Genomic DNA, 20,282 nt, shown 5'->3' on the forward strand with positions numbered 1-20,282 from the left:
CATACTGGATGCTATTAATACATAACACTTGCCAGAGACAAAGAGCAACAGAACAAAGCATACCTCCCTGCAGCAACCAACAGCAGGACTCACCTTCTGGCTCACTCTCCGATCCAGACAGATTGCCATAGCTGCTCATGAGAGAGCATAAGGCTGGGGTGACTTCCTTGGGTATGACAGTCTGCTGTGGTTTCTCCTCCTTTTCAGACTCTGAGAGAGAAGGGGAAAGAACTTTCAAACAGTGTATCGCAAAGGATCTACCACCAGAAAAAAGAAAGCAGATAAAGCTCATCTGTTATTGAAAAGAAATTTCTGATCAACCCTTTACCTCTTCAAATAACTAATTCCAGAGGACCTGAAAACCTTCCCCTTGATTTAAATCCTCATGAGCAGGAGACATGATCTACAGGAGACAGCCAGGTAACTCATGCACATGCTCCCCATGCTTCCCAGGTTGTGGAGTATGTGCCTTCCCTAAATCTACTTGATTACACAGTCTTTGTTATTAAATTACAGGCAGTAAGAAGGTTAAAAACTTATGTAACTTTACTGGCTCAGGATCATTAAATTTAAAAATTAGATCTAGGAATAAATAAAATATAGAAATATGCACCCCTGGTTTGGGGAGGGGTGGTGAGAATCCAAGTACCTATGAAACTGTGTTACATAATACAATGTAATTAATGAATTAAAAATAATAAATAAATAAATAAATAAAGAAATATGCACCCCTTTTGTTGTTTGGGGGACTACTTTTCAGGACCCATACATATTTAAATCAGTGTATAGGCTTAATCAAAAAGGTAATGCTGAAATGAATCCACCTTATTTTTATTACTTAGAACTTTCAAGAATGTAAGTAAACAAGATGACCATGAGAATTTAACAGGTTCTGAAGAGCCTGCCAGGGATAAAGTGTTTGATTAGAACGTAGCCAGCCTGGTTGTAGCCCTAGGACACCTCCTGTTGCATTTATTTTTGGCAGCTCTAAACACATATTAACTTTATTCTGGACAACCAATACAGAGAAAGCCTGCTGGAAGACAGTAAGTAACTTGTCTATTCAGTGAAGCAACTCAACCAATCCACAACTAGTAGGAAAAGTTTCAAGTCTGAACAGTTAACATTCACCAAGTCTAGGGGAAACCAGAACCTGCCAACAAGAAATGGGAGCACTCGCCTATGCAAAGGTTGAATTAGCACCTTCTGCTTGCTGAAGTCAAACCCTCCTCCACCAGCCCACACTACCTAGGGCCACACTCCTCTCAAATCACTCCTTCTCAATTTTAGGCTAAATGGATAGTGTTTCTTCTGGATTAAAAGAGGGAATTAAAAATACATTTACACTTTACAATGGAGGAAACAGAAATCTGCCATAATTTCAGTGGGAAGACTGCTTACTCGGTGTTTGAATGGCCAAAGACCAAATTATAGCATCTCATTCCAAGACCCACACAAAGCGACAACACAGAAAAATCAACAGTTGAATGCTATGCTCTTTAAAAGCATGGCCAAATTGGATCAAATTAACCTGAAATAATGAGCCAGAATGCCTCCTACAGATACGCAGTGTCTGTAACAGCTGGGATTGGGCCAGGCTGAGGAGTCAGGCATCAATGACTTGACCCATCTCTGTTCCTTCCCAGGGTCTACTTGGACAAGAAGCTAGAGCCAGAAGTCAGGGGCAAGCATAAAATCCAGGCGCTCTCATTTGGAACACAGATGTCTTAACCAGCATTGTAATTTTTAAAAGAGATTTATTCATTTTAAAATTATTAATTAATTTTATTTCATGATATAGTTCCATAAGCTCTGGAATTTCCCTTTCTCCACTCTTCAAATCCCCACCTGATTTCCCCCATATCATTACAATAGTACAGTCCTTCAGTCGTTAAGTCCATCATTCTGCTATTTAAGTGTATCCTGGGGCCCGGCGGCATGGCCTAGCGGCTAAAGTCCTCGCCTTGAGCGCCCCGGGATCCCATATGGGCGCCGGTTCTAATCCCAGCAGCTCCACTTCCCATCCAGCTCCCTACTTGTGGCCTGGGAAAGCAGTCAAGGATGGCCCAAGGCATTGGGACTCTGCACCCGTGTGGGAGACCCGGAAGAGGTTCCTGGTTCCTGGTTCGGATCGGCGCGCACAGGCCGTTGCGGCTCACTTGGGGAGTGAATCATCAGACAGAAGATCTTCCTCTCTGTCTCTCCTCCTCTCTGTATATCTGACTTTGTAATAAGCTGCATAAATCTTTAAAAAAAAAAAGTGTATCCTGACATTGTAGGCGAGGACAATGGCAGAGTTCAGCATTCATTCATTTTTATTTGAAAGAGTTAGAGACATAAAGAGAGACAGAGAGAGAGGAGCAAAGAGACAGATATCTTCCATTTGTTGATTCACTTTCCAAATGGCCACAATGGCCAGAGCTAACCCAATCTGAAGCAGGAACCAGGAGCCAGGGCTTCTTCTGGGTCTCCCATGGGGTGCAAGGGCCCAAGGCTTTGGGCCATCCTCCTCTGCTTTCCCAGGCCACAAGCAGGGAGCTGGATGGGAAATGGAGCAGCCAGAACATTAACCAGAGCCCATTCAGGATACCAGGCAGAGGTGTAGCCTCCTATACCAAGGCACTGGCCCGCTTAACCAGCATCTTAACAGAGAGGCTAAATGCCCACCCGTAAAATATATTCATAATGAATAACCATGCCAATAATGTCTTCTCCCACTTGCAATTCCATTTGTTATTCTTTTTTCAAAAAATGTTATTTTATTTTTATTGGAAAGTGAGGTTTACACAGAGAAGGAGAGACAGAGAGGAAGATCTTCTGTCCATTGGTTCACTCCCCAAGTAGCCACAATGGCCAGAGCTGAGCCAATCTGAAGCCAGGAGCCAGGAGCCAGGAGCTTCCTCCAGACCTCCCACACAGATGCAGGGTCCCAAGGCTTTGGGATATCCCTGACTGCTTTCCCAGGTCACAAGCAAGGAGCTGGATGGTAAGCTGAGCAGCCGGGATACGAACTGGGGCCCAAATGGGATCCTGGTACACGCAATGCAAGGATTTAGCCACTGACCTATTGCACCCTACCCTCAAAATCTCAACCACTTATATGGTAAAGTAATTCATGGGGGAATTAATCTAGGTCTCAAATTTTCTACAGCTGTCTGACTCACTCCAGAATCTATTCCTATCAGTCCTTTTGGCCCACTGCCAGTGAAATTTTTTCTTCCAAGTTAACCTACTGTACTTCTAAACTTATAAGTAATTTCTTGCTTATCTTATTTAACTCAGCAGCAGTACTTGACAGTACAGAATTATCTTCTTTGCAATGCACCTTCTTCATCTGGCTTCCAGAAGATTTTCCTGGGCTCTCTTTCCCTAGTCTCCCAACTGAACTCTTCTCTGACCACCTTCCAAAATCAGAGTGCCCCCAAGGATGTTGCTCTCGTGTTTTTAATATATCTAGCTATCTATAATCCATTTATTCATCCATCCATCCATCCATCCATCCATAAGAATGACAGAGACAGAGGGAGACAGGGAAAAAGAGGCAGAGGCGAAGATGGGCAGGGAGAGATCTTCCAAACTGATTCACTCTCCCAAGTTCACTCCTGCCTCAGCAATAGCTGAGTCATGTTAAAGCTAGGGATACCACTTGGGTCTACCACATGGGGGTCAGACGCTCAAATATGTAGCCATAATCTGCTGCTCCCCAGGCAAATTATGAGAGCACTAAACTGGAAACAGAACAGCTATGATTTGAACCATGCAAGCAGTGGGCCAACCTGTGCACCACCAGGCCCATCCCTCTCAAATTATAGTCTGAGACCTCTTTTACTTTAGGCCTCTCATTCCCAAGATGTCATGTTATCTCAAATCTCAAAAAAATATTAACTATATGCTGGTGAGTCACAAAATTCCATTTCCCATCTTCAATTTCCCCCTAAATGCCAAAATAATCTTAACAACTCAGTCAGCATCTTATTTAATGTTAAGTGGGTATCTCAAACATAGCATGTCCAAAAACAAACACTTGATTTCCACATGGAACATGTACTCCCTCCATCCTGAAAAATGCCAACTCTCTTAAAGGTTAGGCCAAAAACACAACAGTCACGCATGACTCTTACATACCACATCCAATAAACCAACAAACGCTGTCAGCTCTGTTTAGAAAATGGATCCAGAATCATATTCCTCAGTACTTCTACTACAACCCTAACACAAGAGAACATTTTTTGCCTGGATAATTCTAAAAGCTTTCTACAAGACATCCCTGATACAACCCTGTTTATCCCTCCTTATAGTCCATTCTTCACCTAAACACAGAAATCACAGGGTATCACTCTGTTTCACCTTTAATTAAGACCCCCAAACCTTCTCCAGGATACAATGTCAATGCGATCTGGTCCTCTGTCTATATCAAATCTGACCACTTTTTAAAGATTTAGTTATTTGTTTGAAAGTCAGAGTTAGACAGTGAGAAAGGAGAGACAGAGATCTTCCAGGTGCTGGTTTACTCCCCAGATGACCACAATGATCTGGTCTGGGCCAGGTCAAAGTCATGAGCCAAGAGTTTCATCTGGAGCAATCTTATGCTGCTTCTGCTAGGCCATTGAGAGGGAAGTGAAGTAGCCAGGACACGAAACAGCATCTATAAAGGATACTGGTGTCACAGGCAGCATCTTTACTTGCTATACCACAACACTGGTCCCTAACTACTTTCTCACTCCAATCTGGCTGTTCCTTAACTACATGCATTTGTTGCTATTTGCCAAGATATTAGTCTCTCACTTTACTCTGATATCTTCATGTCAGCCCATCAAAAATATGTCACTGAAACAGTACACACCCCCGACTCCCAGTCTCTATCCTCTAACTAGGCTACATTCATCTTTATGAAACCTATATCTACCTAACATATTACATATTTGCCTGCTGCTATTCTTCCCAATTAGAATGGAAACTATAGGACAGAAAGACTTTTTCCTCTATCTAATATTTTATTCTTAGAGCCTGTAACAGTACACGAATGTTCAACAAACATTCAAAAAAACTGTTTTTAAGAATAAGACGGGGGGGCCTGGCACAATGGCCTAGCGGCTTAAGTCCTCGCCTTGAAAGCACCAGGATCCCATATGGGCACCAGTTCTAATCCCAGCAGCTCCACTTCTCATCCAGGTCCCTGCTGTGGCTTGGGAAAGCAGTTGAGGACGGCCCAAAGCCTTGGGACCCTGCACCCACACGGGAGACTTGGAAGAATCTCCTGGCTCCTGGCTTTGGATCGGTTTAAATCTGGGCATTGTTTCCATTTGGGGAGTGGACCACCAGATGGAAGATATCTCTCTGTGTGTAAATATACCTTTCCAATAAAAATAGACTCTTCTTTTTTTAAAAAAAGAATAAGATAAGTTCAGAAAGGTTAGCTAGCACAGGATGAATGATAACAGGTAGATACAGGGGTAAAAAACCTGGTTGTTCTGCAGAACAGAAATAGAAAAAAAAATGCATGCCATCAGTAAAGAAATCTAGTGACAAAGTTCTCTTTCACTGGTTCCCTCCCCCAGATTCCTGCAATAGCTGTGGGTCAACCTGAAGTCAGGAGCTGGAAACTCAACCCAGGTCCCCCATGTAAGCGGCAGCCATTGGCTGCTTTCTCCCAGCCTCAGAAGGGCACTAGAATCAGGTGTGAGGCCAAGAATTCTCCTAGGCACTCCAATACGGGATGTGGATGTCTTCACCAGCAGCTGAACCATTCTAAAATCTTTTTAAGAAGAAAAAAAAAAAATCAAGGCCCATGTCAATTCCACACTAGTTCAAAATATCACTTACTTTTGCCTTGCCCTCTGTAAAGGTAAGACGCATTTTTTTTTTTTAGATTTATTCATTTTTATTGGAAAGCCGGATATACAGAGAGGAGGAGAGACAGAGAGGAAGATCTTCTGTCTGATGATTCACTCCCCAAGTGAGCCGCAACGGCCTGTGCGCGCCGATCCGAACCAGGAACCAGGAACCTCTTCCGGGTCTCCCACATGGGTGCAGAGTCCCAATGCCTTGGGCCATCCTTGACTGCTTTCCCAGGCCACAAGCAGGGAGCTGGATGGGAAGTGGAGCTGCTGGGATTAGAACCGGCGCCCATATGGGATCCCGGGGCGCTCAAGGCGAGGACTTTAGCCGCTAGGCCATGCCGCCGGGCCCGGTAAGATGCATTTTTTAAAACTCTTCCTCATATCAAAACTATCCTATTCTCAATAAAATATTTTGTTGAATAAATTCAGACTTCACATTCAGAGGACCTGTAGTACTAGTGAAGTTAGACCCCTAATTTCAAATTCTAACTACCATCAATAGCAATAAAGTTAAGGCAAATTGCTTAGTCTCTTTGTTCCTCTTTTCTAAAATAGGAGAGCAATAATACAGAGAGTGCAATAACACAGAAAAGACTGTTGTGAGGAAAAGAAATGTATATGAAGCATGGGAAGAACAGTAAGTATATTACTTGACAAATGCTATTAACATGACATTATGTTTCCTATTAAATTTTAATACTTAGCTCATATCTAAGATCCAATTAACAAATTAGTTACCCCCATTTCTTGACATAGATGTGACATAGATATGTTTAACTGCTTGTCATGTGATCATGGATACTACTGTCACCTGGGATGAAGAAACCTGTAAAATTCCCAGGACAACCCTAGTCTACTCACTCGCCATGTTCAGGCACCCTTGTGAGACAGGAAGCATAAGCAATCCGCTAATGCTTCACCGTGCTGTTGGAGGAAATGGGACCTTAGACCCAATGACACCTGCGTGTGACAGCAACATGTTGATGCTTTAGTGTTTTAACTTATTAGCAAGAGCCAACTTGCCCAATACATTTTAGAGAGAATTCAAGAGTAAACTGCAAACTGCAAATGTACATAAATATATTTTAGGTTCTGAGGAAAAACAAATAGACAAAAACGATGAATCACACACAAGAGAACATGTCAGTATCATATGTTATACTTGCTTCCTAGCATCCCTGCATTGTAGTGTGGGGAAGTACACATAACTGGACAACTGTAAATCTACAGCACCAACACATTCAAAAACAATCAACATTCCCAAGACTGCATAAGACTATGGAAATGGTCCAACAAATCTAATCTTTCTTCCACAGTCTGCCTGCTCACCCTCAGACTCCTGTCACATTCAGAAAAAAAATGTTCTGAAACAAGCTTTTAACAAGATTCTCCTACTAAAAAAATACAACACTGAACGATTTGCCATTAAGCTCTCCAGACACAAGGTTATGAATAATAATCAACTTCAGCATCACTCTTCCTTCTTGTTGCACTTACCAGAATCACTGTTGGCCAAGACACCAAGAGGATCTATATTTGTCTCAAGTGGGTCTTTAGGCTTCGAGTCGCATGCATGACTGCCTGCTGCAGTCACTGGCTGCTGGGCATTGTCACTCTTCCACCTGTGATGTCTGCCAGGACTTCTGAGTTTTGACATCTGTGAATGCCTTGCCATCCCCTTCATCTTGCTGGAGTAAGAAAAATGCAACACCCAGTAACACGGGCACTGATTTAACCAAAACACAAACAAACAACTCTGCAAAGGGCAAGTGAATGCCAAATAAATAATGCTTAATTATTACAAACACCAAATATTTTCACTCATACATGGAAACTAAAGAAGCTGACTTAACAGAAGTAGAGAACAGAATGTGGCTACCAGAGGATAGGAAGAAGGGGGCAAGACATCTGTTACTAAGCACTTAAAGGAAAAGTTCTTTTTTTATTTGAAAGGCAGATTTACAGAGAGAACAAGTGACAGAGAAAGAAGCTCTTGCAGCTCTGGTTCACTCCCCAATTGGCCACAATGGCCTGAGGAAACACAATCCAAACCAGGAGCCAGGGGCCTCCTCTGAGTCTTCCATGTGGGTGCACAGACCCAAGGACCTGAGCCATCCTCTGCGGACTTCCAGGGCCACAAACAGGGAACTGGAAAGAAAGTGGAGCAGCCAGGACTAGAACCGGTGTTCATATAGGATGACAGCACTGCAAGAAAGAAGACTATCCCGTCAAGCCACCGTACTGACCCCAGGAAGGGTAAGTTCTAACAGCAGAGTAGGGTGACTAGAGTTTACAATTTATATTTTATAAGGAAACAAAATGATAGGGATTAGAAGATCCCCAACACAAAGAAATGAGAAATGTTTAGGTACAAGAAATGTTAATTACCTGTTTTTCTCATTACACAATGCATATCTATTTCACAATATCACACTAAGCCCCACAAATGCACTAGCATTAAGTTTTATAAAGTCTACATTAAGAAATAAAACTAAAAGGTTGATATTTTAGATCTCAAAAAAGTTAAGAACTTTTATTTATCAAAAGGTACTCCCAGAAAAGTCTGCTTCTAGCCAAAATAAAGAGCCAGGATTGATAGTTATGATAGTAAAATAAAATACCAGAGGAAAAAAAAATAAAACATTTGAAGAGACAATGGTCACAATTCTTCCAAATCCAAGACATATTAACCAAACTGCTAAAAACCAGTGATAAAAGAGGCCAGAGGAAAAAAATGTGTTCTATATATGAGAAGATAATGATGACAGCAGACTGCTTTCTGGAAACAATGCAGGCCACGACCAAGCACCATCTTTAAATTACTACAAATTTTAAAAACAATTTAAAAGTTCCTATCCATCAAAGGTATCTTTCAGAAAGGAAGATGCAGGGCAAGCATTTGGTGCAGCACTTGAATCACTGCATGTGACACCCACATTCCATTTCAGAGTGCCTGGTGTAAGTCCTAGCTTCTCTGCTTCCAATCCAGCGTCCTGTAATGGGGGATGAAGCTGACCTAAGCATCTGGATGCTACCACCGATATGAGACTTGGATTGAGTCCTGAGCTCCAATCTTCAGTTTGGCATAGACCTGGTGGTTTGGGGGATTTGGGTAGAGAGCAAGAAAAGGGCAGTGGAAGAACTCTCACTGTCTCCCTGCTTGGGCCCCTGCATCCACATGAAGGATTTGGACGAAGTTCCTTGCTCCTGGCTTCAGACTGGCTCAGTTCTGGCTACTGCAGCCACTTGGGAAGTGAACCAGTGGATGGAAGATCTTTGTCTCTGCCTCTCCTCTATTAAGTCTGTCTTTCCAATATAATACAATAAATCTTTAATAAAAATTGCTAAGAACTTGAATGACCATAGAAAACTGGATTTTTAAAAAATTATTTTTATTGGAAAGCCAGATTTACAAAGAGAAGGAGAGACAGAGAGAAAGATCATCCATCCACTGGTTCCTACCCAAGTGGCTGCAACAGCCAGAGCTGAGCCGATCTGGAGTCAGGAGCTTAGGGCTTCTTCCAGGTCTTCCACATGGGTGCAGGGTCCCAAGGCTTTGGGCCATTTTCCACTACTTTCTCAAGCCACAAGCGGGGAGCAGGATGGGAAGTGGAGCGGCTGGAATGCAAACCAGTGCCCATATGGCAGCGCATTCAAGTTGAGGATTTAGCCACTGAGCCACCACACTGGGTTCCACAGGAAACTGTTTTTTTAAAAAATAATATAAGATAGTTTTCAGATACCTACAAATCCTTGAAGAATGAGGCTTGTTATAGACCTACAACGAGACAACCCTCAAGCCTATCATTCGGCTAACAAAGCAAGGTTCGCAGGTGGACATGTAGGAGGTGCGGCAGAGCCTGTATCCCTTATCACAGTGCCTGTTTCAAGTTCTGGCCACTATGCCTCCACAACCAGCTTCCTGTTATGGACTCCCCAAAAGGAGGCACACAAAGGTTCAAGCACTGGGTCTCTTGTAATGCATGTTGACTCAGATTGAGTTCTCGGCTCCTTGCTTCAGCCTGGTCCAGTCCTGGCTGGCTGGGGCATTTGGATCTAGTGGGATCTAGTGGATGGGAGATCTCTCTGCATCTGTCTTCTCAACTTCCATATAAAATGAAACTTTCAATACATAAATAAATAAAGCAAGATTCAGGGCAGTATCAGAAAACAAACTGATCCCATCATCTGTGTGCTGTACATAGGCTGCCTATGGTGAGGATGCTTGTCCACTGGGAGACCAGACCCAGACCCAAAGGACTTGCTCCTCACACCACTTTGAAAGTCTTAGCAAAAGAGGATGATACTGAGTTAGCATCAAGAATGAAAGCAATTTGAGGGAACTTACCCATACTGTGTTGTTGTCAATACTGCTCCTCTCTTTTCCTTTTCAAGTTTCAGCTTTTTTTTCCTTTCAATATTGGCTAAAGTTGGATAGTTTCTGAAAAATAGTAAAAGAGCTTTGAGAGGACATCTTGAAGCAAGCAACCAAGCAACTACTGCATTTAGGAATTCTGCAATTTTGATTTGCAGTCTTGCAAATCATTATACAATTTAATTGCTCTAAAACGTTTTTTTAAGAGGGGAAACACGCAGACTGTAACAGTACCACTTGAAGTGTAGGTCAGCTGCTGGTCTACAAATGTGCTACCAATCCACAACTAAATATGGAACTTACACTCGAATTTAAGTAGGTCATACCATGCACTCACACTGATGTAATTCATATTTTGGCATGTACCCATACATTCTTTTGGAAAATATTCAAGTCGAGTCAACCGGTTATAGAAATACACGTTAGATACACTCAACACTATCAAAACACAGAAGAGCTAAAATTGCAGCCCATGAAGGAAGATCACAAAAGCGTACAAATGACTCTACCATAGAATAAAACACCACAACGTATACAAACAGGAGAGATAGTGATTTAACTAACTGGAGGAATCCAGAAAGAAATTGTCCTTAAGTGGTGTGAATTCAGATGGAAATGTTTCAGTGCTTGAGGTAAGGCAAACACAAAGTCAAAGAAAGAACTCTAGCTTCCGAAGTGTGAGGGATCCAGGAATAACTCTGCATGGAACCTAACACAGTCATGCAAACTGGAAGGCCAAAATGTGTCTGGAATACCAGGCCAGAAAGTTTATACTGAATTCAGCAGGTGAAGGGGAGCCACAGTCACAAACAAAGAGATAGATACAAGACAGTGCTTAAATCAGCAGCAGGCAAGATGGATTGCTTTCTTTGTTTCTTGGCACAGCAGTGAGGAGACGCAGGCTCCAACTCCGATGGGGAGGACAGACACTAGAGAGTGGGAAAAACACTGAAGGTGAGAACACCAACAGTTCTCCACCTTCACAGCCATTGCAACGCAATCAATTCTGAGAAACATCAACATATTATTATCTGTCATTGTTTAAAGGACACCTCTTGCTTTTTAACATTTGAATTACTGACTTGGATGGCAGGGTCAATATGAAATCTATGGTTGACTATGTTAGAAGACAGGAATGGAAATGACAGAGTAAGCGATGAAGTAATCAGAAAAAAAGGCAATGAATTTCAATGAGGACAGTGCAAAGCAATACACCCAGCCAAGAAAAATAAACTGCATAAATAAAAGATGATGAACACACAAGCTATAAATAAACATAAGAGGAAAAGATCAAGGTCATAGGAGATAAGAATCTGACAGCCAGTGAACAACATAGGACTACCCCTTTGGAAAACACACACTGTAAGGTTTGATCTAGCGGGCTCTGACACTCAGCACGAGTGTGAAACCACCCTCCCATGACACTCAGGATTAGTGCACTACTCTGAGGCACTATCAGTTTTATACTTCTAACTGGAAAAGAAACAAGGAAAAAAAAAAACCAATTTGGAAGGGACTCAGACTCACATGATGAATAGGATGAAAAATAAAACCTTGGCAGAAGAATGAAAGGAACTATTTGCAGCGTCTAAAATAGGATGAAGGTGGCAACAAAATAATCTTTCAGGGAGGACTGCGTGGTGGCCAGCTGTCCTGAGAACTTAAGCTGGAATAGGCAGCAGCGGCATTGATGGGCAGAACCGTGCTGACTTTCCCAGCTCCACGGAGTCAAGGAACAGTGGTGAGGAGTGCAGCTACTCCACTGGCTGCCCGGCGCTCAGGCTTACATACTCTTACTCCGCTGTGCTTCTTCACAGTGTTTGTTCCAAATAGTGCAGACCCTCACCCTGGCGGACCATATGTGAAAAAACAAGATTTGGTACTTTAATGTACACCACATAAAAAAAAATGAATGTTAAGTAAGTGCTTTCCAGTGTTAAAGAGTAAAAATATTTGTTATATAGGTATATTTTAAGTAAAGCATAAAAATTCCCTAGACATCTAAGATGTGTGCAGACACCTTTGGTAGAAGCCTAACTTTTTTCTTCCTGGAAGAATAATACATCAGGTTTTTTTAAAATTTATTTATTTTTTCTCAGAAAGTCAGATTTACAGAGAAAAGGAAAGACAGAAAGATCTTCCATTCGATGGTTCACTCCTCAAGTGGCCACAACACCCAGGATGTGAAGCCAGGAGCCAGGATCTTCTTCTGGGTCTCCCATGTGGGGGTCCCAGGGCTTAGGGTCATCCTCTACTGTTTTCCTAGGCTACAAGCAGAGGGCTTGATGGGAAGTGGAGCAACCGGGACACAACTGACGCATTCAAGGCGAGGACTTTAGCCTCTTAGGCTACCAAGCCAAGCCCAGCCCAATATATCAGGTTCTTACAGGTAAGCGATCTTTCAACATCCCTTCCTAAGTTATAAAGTTCTAACTTTCAATTTAACATTTGAAACTTCTGTCTTGGATTTTTATGTTTTTTCTCCTTTAACCTATTTTTCCCATTAAATAATGGGTAAATTGTAGAAATAGAAATGTGGTAGGAATGTATTACTGATTAGCAGGTAATCGTATGTGCTTTGGCCTTTAAGTCCTGGCTGTCGCTCCATGGCTACCACTGAAAAATGAATAATGGCTTGCTTTGAAGAATATGAATACAGTATTTTGCAGAATAATCTTTAGGGGCACCTGCTTAGCCCTGAAGTACAGACAGAATGACCAAATGTTTGTGCATGCCCCCTTGGTCTTGAAGTAAAAGTAGAACAATTAGTTGTTTGTGTAGAAGCTTGTGATGTGCCTGAGTAAATAAAAAAGGACAGCTTCTTGAGCTGTTGCGAGAGGGCACTAAGTAACGCTGTCCGTGTCTGTCTTTACCGCCGACTCCACACACCCTTCCCGAGCTCCGAACTCGGCTGGAACTGGACTCCGGCAGCACAGTGAGACCAAGTTACAGACTGCCACAAGGGACATGTCTTTTGCCTCTCCTTCCTTCACTTTTTTTTTTTAAATCAATTTACTTATTTGGAAGATAAAAGTACAGAGAGAGAGGGAACTTCGATTCACTGGTTCACTTCAACGGCCAGGACTAGGCCTGGTCAAAGTCAGGAGCCAGGGACTTCATCTGCATTTTCCACATGGGTGGCACGGACCTAAGCACTTGGCACTTGGTCCATCCTCTGTTACCTTCCGAGGCACAATGGCAGGGAGCTGGATCAGAAGTGGAACAGGCAAGACTTGAACCAGTGCCTGTATGGTATGGCGTGCTGGTGTCACGGGTGGTAGCTTAATACTACAACGCCAGTCCTCTGTTAATATCTTACCTCCTTTTTTGCTCTCTCCTTTGTCTACACCATAAACCACAATGATATTCCTTAATCACCACAGAACTAACAAAAGGGCAAACTTGTGTGAACCATCACCTTAGCATTTAATCATTTTGGTCACATTATTACCTTTTTCTTTCTTCTCAAGTTACCACCCATTTGCTGAGTCTTACTGTCTGGAAGGCACCACCTTACACTCTCAGGGACCACCTTGTGCTTCACTGCCAACTATGTCTGCAATTTTATCCCAAAGCCTCTGTTCTTCAGACACATGCGGCTTTCTTGAGGCGCAGAACCCTGCATGCCAATTCTGAATGGCCAAGGGGATTCCTCAGAGCCAGTCAAGCACCAAAACATTACAGAAGCACTCCACCTAGTGGACTCCCAGGGTGCTGTCAAGCTCACTGTCCCTACAAAGTTTTGGAAACAAATATTAACTATCATTTACCAAACCATACAGCATTTGTACCTCACAGGTAATGAACTAAAAAAAGAAAGGATTTCCTTTTTCTTTTGAATGGGGAGTGTGCAGATTTGTTTTGGATTTTTCCAACTTTTTAGGGAAAAACCCTAAAGTTTTCAACTAAACACAATAACCATCTGTGAGTGGCTAACCTGAAAAAAGGATGCACTTTCCTTAAAGACAAAGGAGCGATTTTCTTCCAGTTTTAAAATTTTTACTCTGTGAAACATTTACGAAGATTTCTAATATAATACTTAATGACTATCATTGAAATATTTGTTTTTTGGGCCCAGCGCAATGGTGTAGTGGCTAAAGTCCTCGCCTTGAAAGCACCAGGATCCCATATGGGCGCCGGTTCTAATCCCAGCAGCTGCACTTCCCATCCAGCTCCCTGCTTGTGGCCTGGGAAAGCAGTCGAGGACGGCCCAACGCCTTGGGACGCTGCACCTGCGTGGGAAACCCGGAAAGAAGTTCCTGGCTCCTAGCTTTGGATCAGCATAGCACCAGCCGTTGCGGCCACTTGGGGAGTGAATCATTGGACGGAACATCTTCCTCTCTGTCTCTCCTCCTCTCTGTATATCTGCCTTTCCAATAAAATAAATAAATTTTAAAAAAAACCATAATTTCATAGTCCTTATCGACAAGGCAACATCTCAGGTACAAAGAATCTTAATTATCACCTTTGCTTAATTTCTTCATTCTTTTAAACACCTCTAAATCTCACCCTCATTTATTTGCTCAACAACAGATTCAGCCAGCCATTCCATGGCTCAGGAACTTGGGAGCACTATGACAGCATACCTTGGGCCTGCACCCGGGAAACCACAGCTCTCTGCGCCATCTGCCCCATGAAAGGAAACACCAACAAGCATGTGAAGTGTTTGCTCAAGTCAATTCTGTTCTCAGGACACAGAAGCTCCCTGCTACAGTTCTGATATTTGGCAAAACGTGCCACCAAGTGCCAAGGCAGCACAATCTCCTCTTCTAAATGATGTGGGGCTTTTCTGTGACTAACTCCACTGCCACTGAACGTAGCCAAACAACCTACTTCTAATCAGTGGAAATCCCTAGCTGCAGCAAAAACAATGTTATTGTTTTCCCAAAAGAAAAGAGGGAAACCAGGCCATATGTGTCTGTTACTTTTTTTCTCCTTTGTGCCTAGAATGAAGGTTTATTATTGGATTTACAGGAACCTTCCGGCAGGGAAGATGGAAACTACCTGCTAAGCAGCAGTAAGAGTCTGTGCCTGATGGTGTGTGGTATGCAGCAACAGCAGTCCTGGGCTTCCTTCTCTTGGGAAACAGGGATTCCCTCTGTACCTAGCCACAGCAGTAAGGCCCTGCTCCATGTAAGGGAGCACGGTCCTAACTCATGCACACACCACTGCACCCTCAACATTCCCTTTCATCTGAATGCGTACCCTGTTCAAACTGGCATATCTTGATTTAAAAACTCTTCTCCTAAAAGGTTTGGGAGTTTCAGAACATGTGCTTACCGTATGACCAACCAATTCCAATCTCAGGTGCTCACCCAACTCAAATAACACCTATATTCCAAACAAAAGCCTATACACGAATGCTTATGAAGGCTTTGTAAAGGCCAAAGATGGGAAGCAACCCATAACTGTGAAGTAGCTAAGCAGAACTGACGCATGCATGCTATGGAGCAGACTACTGCTCAGCAACCAAGACAGACCAGGTCTACAGGCAGCAATATGGAGCAGGCAAAGATTTCATTTACAGGATGTTCTGCCAGGCATGACTATAGAACAGAACCAGATCAGTGGCTACTGGGGGTGGAGAGCAAATGAATGCAAGGGGCATGTCAGGGGTTTCAGGACAATAGAGCCCTTGGTTATGGTGATGTTTATACAACTGTATACATCTTTCAGAACCATCCCCTAAAAGGGAATACACACACACACACACACACACACACACACACACACACACAATGTACTTTAAATAAGGGACTATCTTCTTCATATCTTACAGGAAGCCCTACAAAACAAACTGAGGACCTGTCTTTTAATGACTCCAAGGAAACCTTGAGCAGACAGAATTTATCCCTATATGGCCAACAGCAAAGCTTCTGTGGCCTACAGTCTTACAGCCATGTCATGTACATGTATCTTACTTCTCATATGACAGAGAGTCTTCAAGACAAGGCTCTACTCCTATCTGTTGTCAATGACCTTAGCCCTTTACAGCAACATCTCTCCCCTTTCAGATATAGAATGTTTACCTCAAAATGTCAAGCTAAACTAATCCTGAAAGGAAGGAAAGGAAAGAAAACAAGACGGATGGATAGATGGATGAAAGGAAGGAAGGGATTGATTTTCTAGAAGCAGGAACACAAGCAAAACCAAAAGGTGAAAAAATGTGTAGGAGATATGATAAATAACAAGTCCAGCTGAGGCCAAAAGTTCCTTACAGGCAAATAAGGTGGAAATAACCAGAAAAGGTAAATCCACTGTAGAGAATCCTGCTTACCAACTCTATCTTTGCTTCTACCGGGCATTTTAGCTGTGTAACAGATTCTTAAATTTCATACTACACAGTCACCTAATAACATATTCATAAGAAACATCTAACTTTATGCCACAAAAGAACAAATAACTAAGAGAATGCCTTAATGTTCTCAGTAGTCAAGTCAGTTCCCTAAGTCAGAGAGCACTGTTGAGTACCCTGTAGTGTGTGGTTTCCTTGAACAAGAGTCTGCCAAGCGAGAGCCATGAGGGACAACGAGGGGAAGGAACTGAGACAATGACAAAAGCAGTTGCTGGGGTGAAGGGGTGAAGGCACGAAAGGAATGAGAGAAAAAGAAGGTAAGAGTCAGGGGCTGGGAAGCCTCAACTAGCCCAAGTCCAGTTGGAGGTGCCTGTAATGGCATGGATGCAAAGAGATGCTCAAACAGGCAGATGCCCAACTTTAATCCAGTGTGGCTATAAAAGCAGCAGAAACTGCACGGAAATGAAGGATATTGCAAGTCTGAGGATTACAGGGTACTGGATGAACTTGGCAATTACAATCCTGCACTACAGAACTAAGTGTGCCAAGGGCAGTTGGCAAAAGCAAGCCCTCTTGTTAAGAATCATTGGGAAGGGTTAGTTCGGATTAAAGACAGCTGTACAGATGGCCAGAAGCTGACAGGAGCAGGGCCAAGGATTAAGCATCTGGAATCCCCCTTCAAGGAGGCCCTGCATACGTCCCAAAATCTGTCACTTTTTGTTCTTGTTTTACTTGATCATTCCATTGCAATCTTTCCTGCTAACCACATCTTTCTTGAAACACTTCCCTTCGGTGGCATCCATGACACGCTATATTCCAACGCATTCTAGAACATTATATTGGCTATTCTGTTAGCTGAAGATGCTCTTGAAATTTTACCACAACCACCTGTTCATATAGGCAGAATGGACCTTATTTGTTAAAAAATGAAATTCCTTTATTGTTCCTTCACCTTCATTTAACTCTTTCCTCTGCACCCAAGATTGAGTCCGGACATTTCTATAATGCTGTCACAACACTCTGTCCTGAATCCTTGTGGTTCTGCTGGTTCCCTGAGAAGCATCTCTGAAGCCTTAAAGGACAGGAATTAACATTTCTTACAAAACAGTACAACATCTGCACTGTACTGCCTAATTGAGTGAATTTAAACCAGAAACTTCACATTGAACAATGAAGATACAACCTGATGGTCAGGAGTTTTAAGTATTCTCCTTGACCTACAAAGATACTACTTCTTTTTTCCATCCCAGGGATCTACCCCCCTTTTCTTTTTAAAGACAAGAAAACTCCATTTGACTTTCAAAGTGCATCTGATCATTTTAATAGTTCTGCCTGGGGCTGGCATTGTGCCACAGTGGATAAAGCCACTAACCTGCAACACAGGCATCCCATATGTGAACTGGTTCAAATCCTGGCTGCTCCACTTCAGACTCAGTGCCCTGCTAAAGTGCCTGGGAAAGCAGCAGAGGACAGCTCAAGTCCTTGGGCCGCTACATCCATGCGGGAGACCAGAAAGAAGCTCCTAGCTCTTAGCTTCAGACTGGCCCCGCTCCACTGCTGCAGCCATTTAGGGAGTAAGCCAGCAGATGGAAGACCTCTCTGTTTCTCCATCCCTCTCACTCTAACTCTGCCATTCAAGAACATGTTTATTAATATATTTAAATAGATTATACTTAAATTAAAATACTTATTAATATATTTTTTAGAGAAGGCATTTCTGGTCTTTGTGCTGTGAAAGACAAGCAAGCCATGTCCATCTTGCTCAGTGCTGTACTCCCATCCAGTGTGGAGCAATCATCTGGCAATCTGCTGATATACAGATTTATAGAGAAGGAGAACCAGAGACAGATCTTCCATCTGCCAGAGCCAGGAGCCAGGAGTCAGGAGCATCCTCTGGTCTCTCACATCAATACAGGGGCCTAAGCACTTGGGACATCCTCCATTGCTTTCTCAGGTACACTAGTAGGGAGTTGGATCAGAAGTGGAGCTGCCAGCACTTAAACTGGGGCCCATATGGGATGCCAACACTGCAGCTAGGGACTTTACCCACCACTCCACAGCGTCAGCCCCGACATGTTTTTTTCATATAAGAAGACTCACGCGTGCTATGTCAACCACCAAACATCTAACAGATGGTATGTAGTAGCTCCCTTCAGAATAGCATACAGTCCCACTGAGACACCTGTTACTTTAATGAAGAGTTCCTATTATGTACCTCCCAAAACTATCTTCAATAATAGTCATATATCATGGCTTCCAGTCCTACTCCCAGGTAACAACACCATAAGAAAATGCAATGGATTTAACCATAGCAATAAATACTGTATCTTTATAAATATAAAATTTACTTAAATATCTTTTTTTTATTATTTATTATTTTTATACTGTATCTTTAAGCCATCAAGTACAAACATCTTCAAAATCACTGTGTTACCAATTCTGAAGGACAACAAAATCAGGACTGGCAGTTTGCAGCTGAATATCTGCAGGTGTACAAGACCGAGCTTCTTCTAAGTACTCACTAGGGTTAGAAAGGCAGGACTGCAACAGCGCTGACGTGGTAATACACAACCATGCCACAGCTGACCCCTCCACTCACCTCCTTCTCTCCTCCCTCCACCTTGCAATCTCCTCAGGGGTGTCCAGCTTGATCTTCTTCATCCCAGGAGCATGCATCTGCAAGGGAAAGCCTGCTGCACACCGAGAGGCACACCACATACTTCTGACCAACCCGGAGACTTGATCACCAACAGGAAATTCACTCTGAGAACCCATTCTAAAACTAAACAGATCTCATCCATCCTTTTAGGACTTTCTTTCAAGAAAGAAGGCCAATTCCTCGGGCTATGGTGTCAGTGAGTCCTCTTCCCCCCACTGCACAGTGCTGAGGTGGGGCCATCAGGAATCCATCTCAGGGAAGTAGTGTCCTGATGAAAACAATGACCTGTCCTCCACCCCATCTCACCTGTTCAGACATCCCCCCGCCACCTTACACAACAGGAACACAGGAAACAAGGCCCCCATCCATCCTGAAACTTCCAGCCTTCAAAACAGTAAGAAAGAAACCTAGTGATTTATTAGTTGTTCAGTCTCAGGTACTTTGTTCTGGCAGCACAAAATGGGCTAAGAAAAAAAGAAGTGACACAATTTTGGATAAAAGAAGATATGTCATCCATTTTCTTCACTGACATTAAATACTCAAATGAACAACTTCACCCAAATTGAGGGCAGAGTTCAACAAATGAATAGACAACACAATCTGGAGCAGCATGTCATAAAAACAGCACAGAACTCAAAGTCAAGAAATTCAAGCGCAAAAACCCATTTGTATGCTTTGGCCAAATTTTTAAATGTTTTTCATATATTAAATGGGCCAATATTTACTTTTTTCACACAACTGTTTACGAGGACAAAACTGAATAAAAGATGCTAAGATCTCTGATACAGTACAAAGTACTCCAGGAATATAACTTACCACTTATTAGGCTACGTCAAAGCACTGTGATCAATAAAAGAAAAAGCACGTATAAAAAAAAAATAGCCTTAAGTAAAACTTAAAAACTTACATTTTTCCAGTGGAACTGGACAATCTTCTCATGAGCACTGAAAGAACAATCTGCTTCTGGACACTACAAAAGTTAAAAACAAAAGACTCATGCTTCTATGTTGAATTCAATTGAGTTACACATACACAGACACACTGTGCTCAGATTAGCTGGTTATCCATCCACCTAGTGTTGCTGCTGCACACTCCGGTCAGCAGCAAAGTGTG

General features: G+C 42.6%; 1 protein-coding gene across 1 annotated transcript in view; it reads right to left on the minus strand.

Annotated features, from left to right (window-relative positions):
• The window catches only part of NUFIP1 (nuclear FMR1 interacting protein 1), a 46,781-nt gene that overhangs the window by 18,763 nt on the left and 7,736 nt on the right, over positions 1–20,282 (minus strand). Inside the window, exons 4-8 of the mRNA XM_004577660.4 lie at positions 20,077–20,139; positions 19,110–19,186; positions 10,189–10,281; positions 7,338–7,528; positions 94–210 (exon numbers count right to left, since the gene is read on the minus strand). Coding sequence (XP_004577717.2) covers positions 94–210; positions 7,338–7,528; positions 10,189–10,281; positions 19,110–19,186; positions 20,077–20,139 — 541 coding nt within the window. The remainder of the gene's footprint in view (positions 1–93; positions 211–7,337; positions 7,529–10,188; positions 10,282–19,109; positions 19,187–20,076; positions 20,140–20,282) is intronic.

The sequence above is a fragment of the Ochotona princeps genome, chromosome 12 (genome assembly GCF_030435755.1).
Source record: "Ochotona princeps isolate mOchPri1 chromosome 12, mOchPri1.hap1, whole genome shotgun sequence".
NCBI lineage: Eukaryota > Metazoa > Chordata > Mammalia > Lagomorpha > Ochotonidae > Ochotona > Ochotona princeps.